This window comes from Protopterus annectens, chromosome 6.part0 (assembly GCF_019279795.1).
Source record: "Protopterus annectens isolate FY-2018-M chromosome 6.part0, PAN1.0, whole genome shotgun sequence".
Taxonomy (NCBI): domain Eukaryota; kingdom Metazoa; phylum Chordata; order Ceratodontiformes; family Protopteridae; genus Protopterus; species Protopterus annectens.
This window is the reverse complement of record NC_056737.1, coordinates 843,534,280-843,553,105: the sequence shown is the minus strand read 5'-3', so window position 1 is coordinate 843,553,105 and position 18,826 is coordinate 843,534,280. Positions and strand designations below refer to the sequence as shown.

The following is an 18,826-nucleotide window of genomic DNA, read 5'->3' as shown; positions in this document are numbered from 1 at the left end:
TTTCAAATTCACTGAAATTCCCAAACTCCTGCATAGCTGCAGAGTGTAGTCTCTGGTCTGAAGAAGCTGACACCTGGTGGTGGCGGAGAGGAGCCAGTCGTCTAAATAAGGAAACACCTGGAATCCCTGACGTCTCAGATGAGCTGTGACCACTGCCATGCATTTGGTAAACACTCTGGGGGCTGAAGTGAGGCCAAAGGGCAGGGCTCTGAATTGGTAATGACTGGTCCCTAGCCGAAAGCGGAGAAACCTTCTGGAGCGCCTGTGAATCTTTATGTGATAGTACGCATCCTGAAGGTCTATAGAGCACATCCAGTTGTCCTTGCCCAGAAAGGGCAGAATGGACTGAAGCGTGACCATCCGGAATCTTGCCTTCTTGACAAATCTGTTTAGACTGCTCAGGTCTAATATTGGTCTCCAATCTCCTGTCCTTTTGGGGACCAAAAAGAATCTCGAGTAGACGCCGGATCCTACTTGGTCTGCCAGAACAGTCTGGACAGCTCTTTTCTTTAGGAGCTTTGAAACCTCCTGTTCTGCCAAATCCCTTTGACCGGGTGAGATGTCTGGAAGGGATTGTTGACGTACGGGATACCTTTCGAAGGGGATTTTGTAACCCTCGGATATGATCGACTGTACCCACATATCTTGTGAAAGAGAATGCCAGGCTGCTGGGTACAGCGAAATCCTTCCCCCGACTGCCTCCAAGGGTGGACAGTCGAGCAACACCTCAGGGGTGCTGAAAGGGCTTCTCAGGAAGAGACTCCCTGTTGCCCTGGTTCTGAGGACCCCCCCTGCCTCTAGGGCAGCGTCTATTATTGTTACCCCCTCTGCCTCGGGGGGTAAACTGACCACGTGTGTCCGGTGTAGCTCCTTGGGCTTTGCGGAACCACATCTTCCCTCCCTTCTGACCCTTGGGATATGGTCTAGAAGGGGTGGAAAAATGGACTCCAACGGCAGAAAGAGTTTTACCGTCCTGCTCACACCTGGTCAAGGTATCCTTCACCTGAGGTCCGAACAAAGCCGAACCGTCAAAGGGGGTATTGGTGAAGGACGCCTTAAAGGGGTCCGCAAAATTACAAAGCCGCATCCAGGCTTGACGTCTAAAAGCCACTCCTGTGCCTGCGGCCCTGCTCGCTCCATCGGCCGCATAGGATATGAGCCGCATGGAGGAGTTGGATAAGGAATTCAGGATTGCTAGCTGTGAGGCAATCTTTTCTTGAGACCCAGCAGCAGAAGGATCCTGGACCACTTCACCTAGTTCCTTGAGAATATCTCTTTGAAACCTGGTGAAGTGACAAAGGTAGTTCAGCGAACTCATAGCAAAGGTCGCTGAAGAAAACATCTGCTTTCCATACCTGTCCATGGTCCTAGAATCTTTGTTAGGAGGATGGACAGGTACTGAAGGATCCGCAAGTTCCTTCTTAGTGGCCGCCGCCACCACCATAGCATCCACAGAGACGCCCTTGGAAAGAAACTGTTTGTCCGTAGGGGCCGTAATAAACTTGGATGGTCTCCTGGGGACAGGTTCCACAGAATCTGGAGCTGCCCACGCCTTCCGAGCCACTACCTGCATAAGTGGGTCGAAAGGCGGAGACACCCAGGAGGTGGAGGGTCGGGATCCAAAGGCCTCCAGGTATACTGACTCATCCTCGGATGGGGTCAAAGGAGGGCCAATTCCCCCTCTGTTTGACGAGCTCAAGGATGTCTGAAAAGGAGACATCCTCAGAGGGGGATCGTGGGGAACCCTCCGACTCATCTAAGTCAGTATCAGATGTAGTAGACTCAAGGGAGTCTGTGTGTTTCCTCTTACACGTCCTCTTCCAAGGGGGTTCCCCTGCAGGATCAGGAGAAACCTCAGAAGAGGAAGATATTCCCAATGGGGAAACCTGGGGCGATGGATCCCTGGGCCTGAGAGCAAGAGGCTGGCAAGAGGCGTCTACAGGCACCGAAGAGGGAGGAGCTAGAGGGATGGACCGTTGACCTGGCTCAGGTGCCAGGACACTCCTCATCACCTCAAAGGCTCCCCTCCCCGGGAGACCGGAATATTCCCGTTCCGAGGAAATAGGAATTCCTGGCTTCACTGAGAGGGAAGGCTCCGAGGCCGATGTCGGTGCCGAGCTTACCAAAGCCGAAGCCCCGAGAGGGAGAGCGGGGTCGGACAAGGGTCTGATGCCACTAGCCCCCTCGGAGCCGACAAGGGAAACTCGACGACTGGATCCCTCCAAGGAAGGTCTCAAGGAGGAGATCGGAGCCGAAGATGACGGAGCCGAAAAAGGATGTATCGGTTCCGGCGCCAACACAGTCGCTGTCCCGAGAAGCTCCGGCTCCGAACTCTGGTGGGGAGTCGGAGGAAGAAGTCCAAGGGGTGAAACAATAGCCGAAGTCTGCTGAGACGGGCTATGGAGCATTTGGGCCAGTGCCTGCGACTTTAACAGCCTGCTTACCACCCTCTCTAAATCGTGGTCAGACAGCCTGGAAGATCTCGAAGATCGGCTCCGATGACTCCGCTCCGACAAAAGAGGAGACCCCGGAGCCGAGTGGATAGATTCCAAAGATGGGGACCGAGATCTCTTCCTGGATGAAGTCATCGGAGCCGACGTCCTATGGGTTCCAGATGGAGCCGAAGGCTTCTCGGCTCCGATACTGGACATTGTGTCGGCTCCAGCCGGAGCCGACAAGGCAACAGCAGATTGGGTGTCGGAACCGATCGGAACCGACACTAGCTGAGAAGGAGAAAGATCGTCTCCGGCCGGAGCCGATCTCGACTCCGAAGGAGTCGGAGCCACCGGGGAAGGCTTGGAAGCTGTAGCCTGACCCTTAGATGGCTTAGAAGGCTTACTGGACCCAGGTTTAGTGGGTGAACCTTCCAGCTTTAGCAAGCCACGGAGGATTAACTTATTCCTCCTTTCCTGCAGGACTCGCTGGCTAAAAGAGTGACACAAAGCACAGGAGTCCTGCAGGTGTAAAGGCCCCAGGCAGTAAACACAAGAAGTGTGACCGTCTGTCAGAGACATTTTCTGACAGCACGAGTCACACTTCTTGAAGCCCGAGACCTTTACCTCTTTAGACATAGTCTAAGGAAAAGAGTAATAAAATACTCACACACACACACCCCAAAACAGTCACACAAATTAATCCACAAACACAGACACACAGGTAGGGATTAATAAGGAAGGCCTAGGCCTAACTGAAATTTTTAAACTTTTTATAAAGTAAAAATTTTTTAACTATAAGGGGAATAGGGTGATTGTATGGACACTACACACTAAAAATAGGAAAAGGGGAAGATAAACCCTGACTTAAGCTGTTTGAAAAACTCAAACTTACCTCAGCTGGCAAAAAAGGAGACCTTTTCGCAAAGCGGCAAACGAGATCTGAGGTAGTCCCGCCTTGCATCATGGGATATAGGGTTGCCTCGAGCTGGTAAAAGGAGTTCTCAAGCTAAGCAAGTGCCGAGTCGGAGCCGAGGATCGGCTCCGAACCCATCCAGCAAGAATGAAGGCAAGATTGACAACTTAACATACAATATTCAAGGGCTTCCAGGCTAACCCAATGTGGGATATTCATATAGAGAGCTTTGACATCTAGTGTACAAAGCAACCAACCAGGTTCAAGTTGCATTTCAGAGATGACCTGTATAAATTCAGTGGTGTCCTTTAATCTGGACCTAACCCACCCAGGCAGAGGTTTCAAATATTTGGTCAAACATTGTGACAAGGGCTCGGTTAAAGAGCCTCTCCCAGACACAATTGGTCTCCCAGGGGGACGATATAAGTTTTTGTGAATCTTTGGTAGGAAGTAGATATACTGGTTCCTGGGATCCAGAATTATAAGTTGTTTTTTCGTGTTGCCAGTGATAATTCCTTCCTCCACCTCTAATAAGAGGAAGTCATCAATTTGTTTATGAAAAAAATTGGTAGGATTATAATTAACAGTGAATAATCCAATGAGTGCTCCGTTGAGGCAAATGCTGCTTTGCGGCAAACTAATCCAAATGATAAAACAAAACAAAACAACAGCAGCAAACCATAGACCAATGCTTCCAGTAAAAGGCATACAGCAAATAAACCTCTCGTGCAAAAACGTGTAGATCCAATGAACAAAATCCAGATATAATGTAAACGTTTATTCAAACAGGTTAGCGCTTTCACCAATGATGGCTTCCTCAGACCTATACATTCTACAAATCTCATCTCTGTTCAAATAGCGCTCATGGCGGGAATTCAAAGATCCTTAAAGTGCAATCACATTTAATTTCAAATATTCAATGAAAAAACCACATCATACATTTAATTTAAAAACTCATCTAAAAGCTCATGTTTAAAATCATATAAAAAATGTGTATAAAAAGTATATACAATAAACATATTTGTGCATCTCTATTTATAGGTGTGCCTATACTTGTGCAAATGTTTTCCTATCCAAAATTACCTACGGATATTCCTGGCTTTTAAAAATGGCTTAATGGGTACTACACCATTGAGACCTGGTTCAATATCAGATCTCAACTTTATTATCCAACTAGCTTCTCTGGTCTCGGTATAGTTTTTTATATCCCCCCCTCTATTGCCTGGCTTAATAATTTCTAGAATGGAAAACTTAAAAGTATGTCTGGGTCCATTCTCCATAACATGTCTGGCAAGAGCATTTGTTTTCAAGCCTGTCCTGATATTATATGCATGTTCCCTCATCCTGTCCCTGAGTGCCCTGTTGGTCTTGCCAATATAAAATGCTTGGCACTCAGAGCAGGATGCTAGGTAGACCACATTAGGAGTAAGACAATTCCCATAGACCCTGAGGGTGTACTCCTTCTGGGTGATGGGATGTATGAACATATTATCTGAATTGATATAATTACAAAAATTACATTTCCCACATTTTTCTGTCCCCTCTATCTCTGTGCCATATTTACCTATCTCTTCCTTGGGGTAGCATAATAGACGTTTCAAATTCTTCTTATTTTTATATACAAATCTTGGTTCCTTTCCCACTATTTTTAATATCTCCGATTCAACAGTTAGCACACCCCAATGTTTCTTTATTATGTCTTTGATTTTTGCTACATCACTAGTATAAAAGATAGTACATGCTGTTCCTTCCACTTTACTCCTTCCATTTCCACATACTATATTCCCCTCATTCATTGCAGGCCTATAAGCCGACCCATTATCAAAATAAGGGGCTGCAGCTTGCTCTCTCAGTGATGACATATCTACAAGGCCTCTACTAATATCTCTTTCTGAGTATCCTCTGCTCCTAAATCTATCAGTTAACTCACTAATTTCTTTGTCAAAGCCTATGTCGGTGGGATTATATCTAGATGTACGTATAGCCTGTCCCCTTACCACATTTTGATACACATACCCCGGGTGCATGCTTGTTCTGTGTAGAAGTGCATTTTTATGGCACTTCTTCCTGTATACTCCTGTATTCATCAATCCATTTTCCAATTTCTCTATATAAATGTCTAGAAAGGGAAGTTTATTTATATAGAGAAATCAAACTGGACTGCAACTGGTTTTAGTTAACGGACAAAGTGGGGTTTGAATCCAGTGATAATATTAGTGGGTTTTAGTTGAACCTAGGCTGATATTGTCCATTATATTATACCAGGTTTGATATTGCCCCTGTCTTTGACTGGTTAAACAGATTGTATAAAGTCTCCCTACCCTTGAAAATGGATAATTCCAATTTAATAAAGGGATTATCTTCAGATTGGGATGACCTTTCTGTATTTGGGATTGGGAATAGACTTGCATCAGAGGGGATGGACTCTGGTGTTAACGTTATAGATACCTATGTGGGACTTTTTGCCACCCTAACAAAGCATATGAGGTCACTAAGGAATAATGTATAGCATCATAAGCTTTTTAAAGCATATATGATCAAAGGTATAACACCAAGGGGATTGAGAGTTAAAGTCCAGCCTATGGTCAGCAGCCCAGATGATTTGCTTTATCAGCAATGGAAGGACGGCCAACATAAAGCTATAATGCAATTTGTAGACATTTTATGTGGATTTTATGATAGAACCTTTGATACATAAATTGGGGCCATCAGTGAAATTACTGAGTAGATTAAAGAATACGAGGGACAACAAAACTATTCACTCTGTCTTAATAAATTAAACATGGAACTTACCAATTTGGAAATACAACTTAGAGAGAGGACAAAGAAAAAAATTCATAGGGACATTATGGACTATGAATAAGGGGACCCATTCTCTAAAAGTAAGGAGAAACATGTTAGATTTATTAATAGGCATCCCACTAATAGAAAATGTCCAAGGTCCATCCTTAAGAGGTCTGGGATATCCGATACTTCAGGGGAAGAAACTTCTTCTGGGCTGGATAATGATACTCTCTCCTTCACAGGTTCACCAGCACATAAACAAAGGAATTCTAATAATTCCACACAGTTAAACCTAGAGGAGGGGGGCAGGAAGCACAGGAAACATAGAGTACATAGAGAGTTTACTTCGCAAATATGTACAGAAGTAAAGAATGATAATGTTTTGAACATTTCTTCCTACCTCCTCTCCTCTCTAGAGAGAAATATCTTGAATAAAGGTTTGACATATATTCCTGGATGTTTTGTATCTGAAGAATCTTTTGCAAAAGATGATGTTGACTTTTGTCGAACTCTCAATTTGAGATTATTTTTTTCAGTATACTGAAGCTACATGTGATAGTGATCAATTCAGATACCACAGGTCCTCCTTTGTACCGCCTATGAACCACAATGTATTATTATTCCAAAACTCTGCTTTAAAAGACCTGCATTTTCAATCCAGGTCTATACAGGCAAAGGGGAGTAATGTAACAAAACAAGAAATGGGAATTATCTCCAAGCTGGCTGATAATCATAACATTGTGATTGTAAGGGCGGACAAAGGAGGTGCTGTGGTTGTACAAAATTGGGATCAATATAATCTGGAAGCCAATAAGCAATTGGCTGACCAACAATATTATTTACAACTTAATTATAATCCCATCAATTTTTTTCATAAACAAATTGATGACTTCCTCTTATTAGCGGTGGAGGAAGGAATTGTCACTGACAACACGAAAAAACAACTTATAATTCTGGATCCCAGGAACCAATATATCTACTTCCTACCAAAGATTCACAAAAACTTATATCATCCCCCTGGGAGACCAATAGTGTCTGGGAGAGGCTCTTTAACTGAGCCCTTGTCACAATATTTGACCAAATATTTGAAACCTCTGATTGGGTGGGTTAGGTCCAGATTAAAGGACACCACTGAATTTATACAGGTCATCTCTGAAATGCAACTAGAACCTGGTTGGTTGCTTTGTACACTAGATGTCAAAGCTCTCTATATGAATATCCCGCATTGGGCTGGCCTGGAAGACCTTTAATATTGGTTATATAGGTCGGGATTATATCGACCAGGTTTCATTACCTTTCTCCTTGGTTTGGCTAAGCATATACTAAATAAAATGTTTTTTTCTATCGTGACTCATGTTTTTTTGCAGATCAAAGGGACAGCTATGGGGGCCTCTTTTGCCCCTATATATGCGGATATTTTTATGGCATATATTGAGGAACAAATAGTGTATGATTCTAACCATAATCTGTATCTTGATCAAATGGATATTTGGAGGCGATACCTGGATGTCTGCTGGATGGTATGGAGGTCGGATGAGAAATATCTCGGGGAATTTGATGGATATCTTAATGAAAATAATGGGGGATTGAATTTACTTTTAATTGTAATAAGGATAAGATGACTTTTCTGGATGTAATGATTATCAGGGCCACAGATAATGCCCTCACCACTGAAGTGTACAGGAAATTCCCGGAGTATACCTCTCTGCTCCATGCCTCCAGCTATCATCCACCCCATATATGCAAGAATATCCCTAAATCCCAATACATGAGGGTAAAACGTATATGCTCAGCTGAGGATTCATGTTTGCATTTCAGAGATGACCTTACTAATAGGTTTAAAGAAAGGGGTTATCAGACTGGACACATTACACATGCAAGGAATGTGGTCAATGATATGGATAGAAATGAATTCTTAAAATATAAAGAGAAGAATTCTGACACTACAAGGCAACTTAGATTGGTGACCACATATGGGAGGAACACCAGGGCAGATATTGAAAGTGTACACCAGAATTGGAACATACTTATGGCAGATAATAGATTATCAGGGTTCCTTGGGGATAGGTGCTTTTTCTCATTTAGGAATGGGAAAAATTTAGCATCACATTTTAACCACTATAAACAGAGTGGATTCAAACCAAGGGACAAAATACAACGTACAATTAAAGGACAAATTGCTAAAGGGAGCCACGCATTCGGGCATTGTAAACAGTGTTGCAGAATGCTGAAAGACACTAGCTTCAGTAGCAAAAATACCAGCACAGTATTTGAGATTCCATTTTTCGCTAATTGTAGTTTGGAATGGTTTGTTTATTTGGCGACTTGTCAATGTTCGGCTTTTTATGTTGGACAAGCGTCCAGGGCTGTGAGATATAGAATATCTGAACACATGAGTGAAATTAGGAATCAGCATGAAACTAATGCTCTTTTTAAACATACTCTAACCCACAAGACAGCATCTTTTCATTTTACAGTTACAGACAAAATTATTGGTTTTCAACAAAATAAATCTGGATGGCATGAATTGCTTAATGTCATGGAGGAAAAATGGATAATTAAACTAGGTGTATTATTTACACCAGGGTTAAATGAACATCTGTGATTGGCTTCTGAATTGATGACACAGTATAAATAGGGTGAGTTTTTTTGTATTTTTACACTGATGAAGGCTTGATATTATATAAGCCAAAACTGGTTTGGATAAATATATCTGATTTTATTCTGCCTCCACTGTCTGCTAGTCATTTTTTTTTTTTTGGTATATATAGCTTGGAGACATTTTCTATGTTGTCCTAGGTTCTTCTACTCCCACTTAGTATTTTTAGGAAGATGTGTAACATGAAAGCTTCAAAATAATATGAGATATTAGAGAGACAGCAGGGACTTATGGGTAGGGGAGGGGCCTGAGCCCTCGATCCAAAAACCTGAAAAAGGGTGCTGTTGTTAAATCAATCCGGTTGGATCCGATAACTCATCCATTGAGCAGGAAGGACGAAGGCAACATGGATCTAGTGTTATGGTAAGTACATAGCTCTAGTTTTTCTTTCAGGTGATATAAAAATGTTTCAAAAAGTGGTTTATTTTATATTAAGTGTACACTAACTGCCGTAAGGTGTACTCTAGTCTGGTTCATCATTCTGGTATTTTACACAGTAAATAATACAGCATGCTTTCTAGGTTAGTATCAGTACTAATTTTATTATTTTGTTTTTAACTTGGTGGCAAGCTGATATACGTTTAGTATGCAAATATCATGAAACATCTTTTGTTCTCAGTGTAGTTAAGAAGAAAAACAATTGTGATATTAAAATGACGGAAATACTTACAAAGCACTGAAATGTATTTTGCAATGCATTTGTGTCATTACAGATTGTATCTGCAATATTCCTCCATGTGGGAGAGGTAGACTTTACAGAGCTGTTGAGAAGTGTTTCAACATATAGTTGACTGATTCTTTTATATGCAGACTCAACCAGTGCCTAAAAAACAACACAAAGGCAACCATTAACTATTTCATTTTGATAAATTCAATCTAAATTGAAGTTTTATATAAAATTGGAGCTTATTTATTACCTTACAGATGCTGGACTGCCTCTGAACAACACTGTGAAAGCATTTACTTAAAACTTGACTGATATCAGTTTCAAAATCGTGTTCTTCCTTGCTAAAATGCCTTTTCAATATTGGCTAGGAGACAAAGAAAATTAGAAAGAAACAGTACTATAGAAACTGTACACTTTAAGCTTCACGCTATCCTTCTGATTCACTTTACTACAGTTTGTTCTTGCATTCTCTCATGCAGAAATGCCATTTCATGCTTTTGCTCACAATATGCTTTATATTGTTTTCTAAGCAATGTTTTGCAATTAATGTTATACAGAAGAGTGCTGCTAGTGCTGACAGTTGAAAAGGTATGGTGTGCATACACAGGGGCACACATAAGCCATTCTTTTTTCCTTACAACAGCTCCCCGAAATGCCAACACAAAGAGCTCCTGTAGAACTCTAAACCTGATAATAATTAAAATGTACTGACATTGCTGATATTGCTGTGCAAGCAATGAAGCTATGATTTTCTGAAAGCTGTTACTTTTTTATTCTATCATGACAAAACATTAAGCTACCATTTCTATGATTTTATCTAGAGGTCCAGCCAAGTAATCTACATAGTTCCCCAAATTGCCCCCAACTTGAAGTTGAAGAGCAAAAAAAAGTCTTTCTCAAAGCTGAAGACCACAAATAAAAATTATTTTTTCTCCTCTGAAACTATAGCAAGCTGCATGCTACAAATGTAACAAGCAGCTTGCTACAGTTAAATCACCAACAGAGTGAGTTTCAGCTGTGATTGCCAATGCAGTATCAATATTCATTTATGAAACCACAATATTTTTTTCAGCTTCATAAAGCAATATAGGTACTGCAGTGCCACACCATCAGCACCTGCCAAATGTATTCTGTAAGAGCTTGCATTCAGACAGCCACACCCTAGTTGCAGATCTGATTTTGACTGTTATGTTGTGATGACTAATAAGACTACACATAAAACTGCACCATTGGTTGATTTCTTATTGAGAGATCTACTTCACGATATGTGCACAAATAATCTATATATAATTTTGACTATTTTTTTCAGGGAAAGCCAATTAAAAGGGATCCATGGAATCCAGATTCAGAAGTCATTTAAAAATGAATCCCTAACACATGAAACTGTCAAATACTGCAAATTATGAATGATTGTTTATATGGAACTATACTTTCACTGACCTAATACCTTCACCCCAAAAAAAATACTTTGCTGTGAAACCATACCTCTCAACTGTCCAGATATTTGTAGAATGTCCAGATTTTTGCTTCATCTTTTTGGTCTTTTCATCAAAAAATGTATGCTTTTCTGGCAAATCATTGAGTATTGAAGTCACTAAATATAACATACATTTGAATTTCAGACTTCATATCCTTCAAAAAATATATGCTAAAGCAAAACCTGTTACCCTAGCAACCTTCTAATTTTATACGAGTAATAATTAGAAATTGTTCCTATTTTTTGGACCTTTGTTCACTCTATTTTTGGCTTTTTTAAGATTTTTCACAACAAACGTTTGAGAGGTGTGTGTGCAACCTGTAGTACTATTCATTTGTTTTAACGTTTGAAGGACTTTCTGCAGTTTACAAGAAAGTTATTCAGCTTATTATTTTATGTGTCTATTTTTGGTAATAGTTTTACAGATTATCACAACACTAAGTGTAAATGTAAGAAAGCAAGCTGTGTTTTCAAAAGTTCAGCTTCCAATATTGAACATATGTGTACCAATGTTTGCTTAATTTAAAAAGATACTGTAGACATATATAAAAAGTATAACATAAACACAATAACAGCACAACACATACAGCTGAATTTGATAGTCCCACAGCTGTGAACTGACAGTGTGAAAGCTCAGAAACAAACACTAGGATTTAGAAAGATTTTATTGCTTTTGTAATGTGCCTAGTGCAGGTTAGTCATTTTACGAGACAGTGAAAAAACTAGATTCAGAGAGTTGTGGCTGCATTGAGAAAGACCTCATTATTGGCTCATTGGTGTATCTCTCTGACTCACACTTTAGCTAATACTAGCTCTGTCAGACCTGATGCTGGTAGTGTTTTCCCTGGCAGCTCATGTATCAAGTTGGCATCCCCTAAAGACAGTCAAACGCACACACATTCAGACATTCAACACATATATGCACATGCATTCCTACAAACACACACACACACACAGACACACACCTCCACTCCCATATCTTCACTGAACTTGCCTGCACCTCAGCTGCTTTCATAGGAGTGAATGGGTGACCATGTTTTTTTTTAAGGCATTCACTTTTTCTGTCCAACAGGGGAAGTTTATTCAGCTGGATGATTCTCTAAATCACCAGCATCACATATCAGAAGAGACTAGCATTTCCAGGGGAGAGTACATGTCTAATTAGCAATTCACCTGGTTTACTGCATTAGCATGCAGTTCTGCTGGGAGAGACTGCCCTCCATGGTGTCACTCCTGCTAGTGGGAACCTCCATAGTCTGAGAATTAGAATGGCTTAACACAAATGGAATAATGGCTGTGTTAAGGCTTCCTGCTTGCAGTAAGACTTTCTTAATTCCAGGAGAGTGTTAATAGCCAGCAAGCAATATCCAGAATCAGCTGTTTGTTACCAGAAATGATAACTAAAAGCAGCATATGCCTGTTTAGTCATTCATATGTAATACAAACCCATTCAACTAATTATTATTTCATACCAGACTCCATCTCATTCCCTACTTCCTAATAACACCAATTGATAACACCATTCTCATTAACTTCTAAACTGCTAACCTTCTAATCTCTCAAATACTCCTAAGACTGCACGCTGTACACTACATCATATTACTAAATTCCATTTATTATCCACATTTGGCTTTTACTACTTTTTAAAATATGTACATCATGCTCACAATTTGGTATTTCAAAACATTGACCTGTTATATATATTCAAACTGTGTGCACATTGGTAATTTGATCCATATTGCATAAGTGAGGTACAAGGATAAAACCATGACTACATCCCAGGCAACACTAGTTTATTTAACAGCTGGGGAGCTTGATAGTGCAGGCAGGGAGGATGGGCATACCCACCTTAAGGGGGAGGGGCTCACATGCTCAATGACACATGTACATAATCTAGTTTCCCTGGTGAAACAACTGTATGGTGCTTCGTGTGGGTGGGCAGAGATGCCCTGCTGGATTCCAGCCATTTGCAGAAGTGAAGGGTGGTTTATTGTTGATGCCAGTTGCACCCTCCACCCACAACTTGTCTCTGAGTAGGTGTAAAAAAGAGGGGCACAGCTTAAAAAAAAGCTGAACCACCTTAATGTTTGCCTTAATGATAACTTATCAAGATCATCACATCTCCAGTGAAGGGGAATCAAATGGCCCATTATCCAAGAATGATCTGATGACTGGCAGAAGGTAGGATCAAAGAAGGGCAAAAAATGGTAATTTAATCTTATTAAAGTGTGTTCCGCTATTCAACAGCTCCTGTCTCACCATGTTAATACGGAACACTTGTTTCTTGAATTTTATTTTAATTGCAAGGTTGTGGCTGAAATTGGTCTGCTTTGCATCACTCCACTATCCCAGTCAAAAAAATAAATAAATATATCTGCTCAAGATGGTCCAGACATTTATAGATGTGGACATGTGAGCTGCAAAGAGAAAAAAAAGTAAGTGAAATCTGGGCCTGTGTCATCAGACCACTAGTGTAGGCCCTGCCATCAATGATTAAATGAAATATCTGCAAAAGTTTGAAACCTCATTAGTTTTTCAACTCAGTGAATACAAATATGCTGGTGACCATATTTTATTACAGACTTACCAGATCTTGTCTTGTGAAAGAAGAGCAGCTGGATGTTTATGAGTGCTGGGCAATATGGTCTGATGGGACATTTTTTTAGAAACCTCAAATGGGTATCGGAGGAAAAAGAAACTTTATGGTGTCAGAATTAATGACAGGCAACATGAATTTGTGAGCTTAATGACTAAATCATTGCCTTAAGAAGTCATCAAATGACCCTTTTTTATTTATTTATTTACTTTTTTTGCATATCATCTTGTAATTTTGCCAATTCTGAATGGTTTCAGGTCTATTTTTAATAAGATTTATCAACATAAACCAACAATGGCTACACAAGGTCTAATTAAAACATTTATAAAAATGTACTTAAAATACACTGTCAGAGGATCAAATAAAAATAATTGACAGGCCTAAATTAATGTCTGAAGTCAAAATTCAAATTAATAAATAAAAACCCAATGAGGCACCTGGAAATGACCGTATAATACCTGAACTATACAAAATGATGACTAAGGATGCTTTGAGCATTTTGCTAGAGGTATTGTTAATAGTTAAAGAACTTATGAAGCACCATCCTGGAAATATACCCTCATATCCCCAATTTTAAAACCTGACAAAGACTCAGTGCAAGGTTCTTCATATAGGTCAATTTCATTATTAAATGTAGATTATAAAATATTCATGGCAATCTATGACAATAAAATAAAATCCTTTCTTCCAATGTTCATAAACAATGATCAAACTGGGTTTATAATGAACAGGAACACCTATGACAATATCAAGAGAATAATATCAATAATTGATTATACTAATAATTCAAAAAATAACTAACGGTTAGTCTAGGTATTAATAGTGCATTTGATTTGGTTAATTGTGAGTACTTACTATTAGTACTGGAGGAATGCAATTTCTCAAACAATTTCTTACAATGAATCAAACTTCTCTGAAAACTCCTTTGCATATATTATACTTCCTAATCAATCATGATTAATAAAGCTATGAAACAGGATTGCCCTTGTGCCCATTGCTTTTTGCTCTAGTTATAGAACCTTTTGCAAATTATATACGATCAAATAAAACCATGCTAATAAATAATGATTTAATCCATAAAATACAATTATTTGCAGATGAAATCCTATTAATTTTGACTGATTGCAATTCTTCTCTTATTACAGTATTCCAAGCAATAGAAATATTCCAGAAGAAATTAGGGCCCACTTTTAATGAGAATAAGACTAAATTACTACCTGTTAATTATAATATTAATAAAACAGATAAGAAATGACATAAATACATTGTGAAAGATGATAAAATCACTTACTTATGGATAATCTTGTCTGATAATATTAAATATATAACAATCCTTAATTATAATAACTTAAATTCCATAAAACAAACTCTTAATAAATGGAATATTTTTTTCACTATGGAAGAGAGACTCTCCTTAATTAAAATGATTATTTTCCCTGATATTCTATATATAATACAATCTTTATCCCTCCCACTCCCCCCAAAAAAGTTATAAAATAATATATTTCTTTGTTTCTGAGATTGTTATTGTTTCCTAATAAACCTAGATTGGCTTTAAACTATCACATTAGAGATTGGACATTGGGTGGTATTGGTCTTCCAGATTTAGAATTATATTCCTTATCATTAATTGTTAAAACAATAATTTCTTGGTTGAATAACAATTATAATGCCAAATGGAAATATATTCAGGGAGGTATTTGGTATAAATCCAATAATTTAACAAAATCACATCATACTAAAATAGCTACTAATAAGAGTTCATTGGTTAGTAAATAACTACTTTATAGAAAACAAAAACAAATCAGTTAATTGTTATTATATTCATATGATAACAACCTCCTCTGAAATTTTTATTTTCAGGAACTCTGAATATAACATATGGATTTTCTTTGTATTTCCAATTGCCTACATTCAAAATAGCATTAATACATTTAATTTAACAACAATGACTATATTTAAAGACAAAAAAACTGTTATACTGGTATCAATTACTAGATAATAGGAAGTTACAAAATGTTGAGCATATATCATTAATACGTCTGAGTTAAGTAAAGACATGGCTAAAAATTCAAAATTGTAGACAACTGGTTGAATATAAGATTAATCTAATGCAACCAATAGTTAGAAATTCTTTCCCCACATTCATCGATTTATTTCTTATTCTAATGCATCAGAATATAATTGGAAAGGGACATCTATCCAAAATATATAAGGTATTTAAGAAATCAAAAGTATGTCACAGAGAAAGCTAGTTGGATTATTTTAGACTTGTTAATAATGATTCTCCCAAGTGAAGTTGATAAAAGACTAATACTCCAATCTTTAAAACAAACTACTTCATCACTAAGGTAGAGGATAGTTTCTTGGAAGTTCTCACATAGAACCTTTATCACACCACATAAAGCTGAATTGATGTTTAATAAAGACATAGGATGCTGGAGATATAAACTAAATGTTAACACTGACTGGCAGCATATGTTTTATGTCTGTATAAAATTTAAAACATATTGGGATAATCTGAATTCTCTCTCTTACAGTCTGTTTTTAATGATAACTTTATGCTGACCAAATCTCTTATTTTATTTAATACACCTACTCCCACTTGCGTCATGAAAATAAAATACCCTCTTTTATGGAGTATTTTAACATTAGAAAGAAAAGTTATCACCAAGAACTGGAAGAATCGGACTACACCTACTATGAAGGAATTTGTACACTTAGCAACTGAAGTTTGTCATTTTGAACTTATCACGATCAGGACCAGAATATCTAGAATCACCTCTTCACTGTGTCACTGTTAGACAGAGGCACAGTATACTAACCTCGAAAAAGGGCATAGCAAAATTAATTTAAAATGGGTGGCGAAAGCCAAACATACTCTGGCTAGGCTTATAAATGCCCTAGGGCAGATAGCCTAGTATGAACCTATGAATACATTATTTGGTTGAAATTCAAAGAACTGCTAGATAATAATTAATTAACAGCTACTGTTATCACATTTCTTTTTCTGTTTAAAAAGCTTGTTTTATAGTAGTAGCCATCGTAAATAGATGTTTTAGTTATTTTTTATTTTAGAAATGTATATTTGTTTTATAATATTTCTATTATTATATATTAATGTATTGTTAAAATTTTCAATGAAAACAACTGAGAAAAAAGAAATCATCAAATTAAATTATAAACTAGAGCATTTAAAATGATAGAAGGCATGGAAAAGGTCATTAAAGCTGACAGCTTCATAAGACAGAGAAGTCTGAGTCACAGGCTTTTCAGAGTCATTCTTGAGGAAGTGGGAATGAAGCAAGATGAGATATGATTTACTTCAGCAAAAATTTGTGGTGGAGCAGGACAGTCACTGTAGCCAGGTCTGGTTTACTGAGCAACTCTTCCATAATGAAATAATATCCTTTAGAAGCAACAAAGGTGAAAATGCTACCATCTTTGTTTTTTTCTTTTTGACTTTATGCTAAATGGCCTGGCATTTATTATTGGCATCACTTAATTTTCATCAAACTTAAATGGCAAACTACAAGAAAGGAAGGAATCATCTACTCAACAAACTACATGAACATGTCATTTTGATTCAAAAACTGGAAATGCTGCCTAAGGGTTTGCTCATAATGTAAAATACTCATTTTTGAACCTTACACAGAAGGCCCACCAAGACACTGAACTAAACAAAATCCTATAAACTGATAGTAATATTATTAAAAACTCAAATGCTTCTGAAATCCAATAATAAAAAGAAGACTATTAGAGTCCCTTTGGAATTGATTCTTGTGGTGCTCCTGATCCCACATAAATGGAGCAAGCTTTAAAATAATGTACTGAAGAGGGGTATTTACACAGCACAAAGTCATACATTTTTATAGTCTTCTTTGTATATCAAAATACCAAAATCCGGCAGAAAACATTCTTAAATTTATTGTATGTTTTAAAGCAAAAGAAGGTGAGGCTATGGTGATATATAGTGATACTGCAGAATGGAGTGAAAGATTATGAAATGTTACACCAAAGCTGGTTTACCGAGAGAGAGAATTATGGAAGTGGATTAGACATAGGAAGAAGTTTGAGTAGTTTGCAGGGGTCTTAAGGCCTAAACAGACAGTGTTTGACAACACATGCAGTTACTACATGTGAGGTATGTTACTTCAACAGACCTTCAAAACCAAAAGCAAGAGAAATAACAGCAGTGAATGTGAGAAGTGTTGAAAGAAACTGTCAGATTACTTGTAGATGTATAGAGAGAAATAAGACTACTGTGAAATAAAGTGACTGCAGACAGGAAAAAAGCTTACAAGAGGAAGAAAAACAAGAATGTATAATTTTGTCTTTTTGGAATGAATGATAGCAATGATGGTGGATGAGAGAGGACTGGATAAGACTAAAGTCTATGGGTGAATGGGTGAAACAGGATGTATACCAAGAAAATGCATGGGTAGGAGCAGAAGTGAATGTAGAAGAGTAAAACTGGAAGCGGTAAATGAAATTCAACATGGGGACAAACGGGCAAGAGGTTGTTGGATCTGTAGAGGCAATAACATAAGCCTATGAAGTAAAATAAATTTGAGAGAAGAAGGAGGAGACAATGACACCTTTCTGTGTTACATATAGTAGTATGGCATGCTTGAACTGAAACTGAGGCTATAATGTATGATGAAGTGTTCAGTACATATTTGAGCATCTTTTCTTCTTGTCTTTGATGGACTAGATTGATTTGGTGTGTTATATGTGGAATTGAATGTAGAATTTAAAATTATATTAAAATATGCAGTACTTTTTGGCAACACTGGCAGTTGTGAGAAGGTCTTCTCATAAATAAAAAAGTGAAAGGCTAATCAAGGTCTGTCCTCAAAGATTCACATCAGTAAGTACTTTGCATTATGACCTTAACTGCTAATGCAAACACTCAGCATTTGTACTAGGGAAAAAAGACAATGGCAGATCTCCCAACTAATAAGTATAATATATTAGAGAGAGAGAGAGCACCAGATAGGATTTTGTACTGTACCTGCTGCTGATTTTCTTAGCTTGTCTTATGCATGCTTAATATTTGTTTTGAGGAGTGTTTTCCTTGAACTTTAATAAGGTTTTATGCTACATGCAAAATACTTTCCAGGGAATTTACACATTTTATACAAAAATACTGTATAAAATATTTATTATTGAACCCATTCTGTATTTTCATGTAGTGCATGACTAGTTAAATTAGCTTCTTCGACACAGCTGACAGAATGAATTCAAACCTCTGTGTTCTCCCTTGCTCCATGCCTGTGACAAAGTACATTATTT

The 18,826-nt window shown here is 38.2% G+C and overlaps 1 protein-coding gene across 1 annotated transcript in view; it reads right to left on the bottom strand.

The window, feature by feature from the left end:
• The window catches only part of LOC122804078 (tumor necrosis factor alpha-induced protein 2-like), a 284,869-nt gene that overhangs the window by 78,240 nt on the left and 187,803 nt on the right, over positions 1 to 18,826 (bottom strand). The window contains exons 4-5 of the mRNA XM_044073737.1: positions 9,709 to 9,822; positions 9,462 to 9,614 (exon numbers count right to left, since the gene is read on the bottom strand). Of these exons, the coding sequence (XP_043929672.1) occupies positions 9,462 to 9,614; positions 9,709 to 9,822 (267 nt within the window). The remainder of the gene's footprint in view (positions 1 to 9,461; positions 9,615 to 9,708; positions 9,823 to 18,826) is intronic.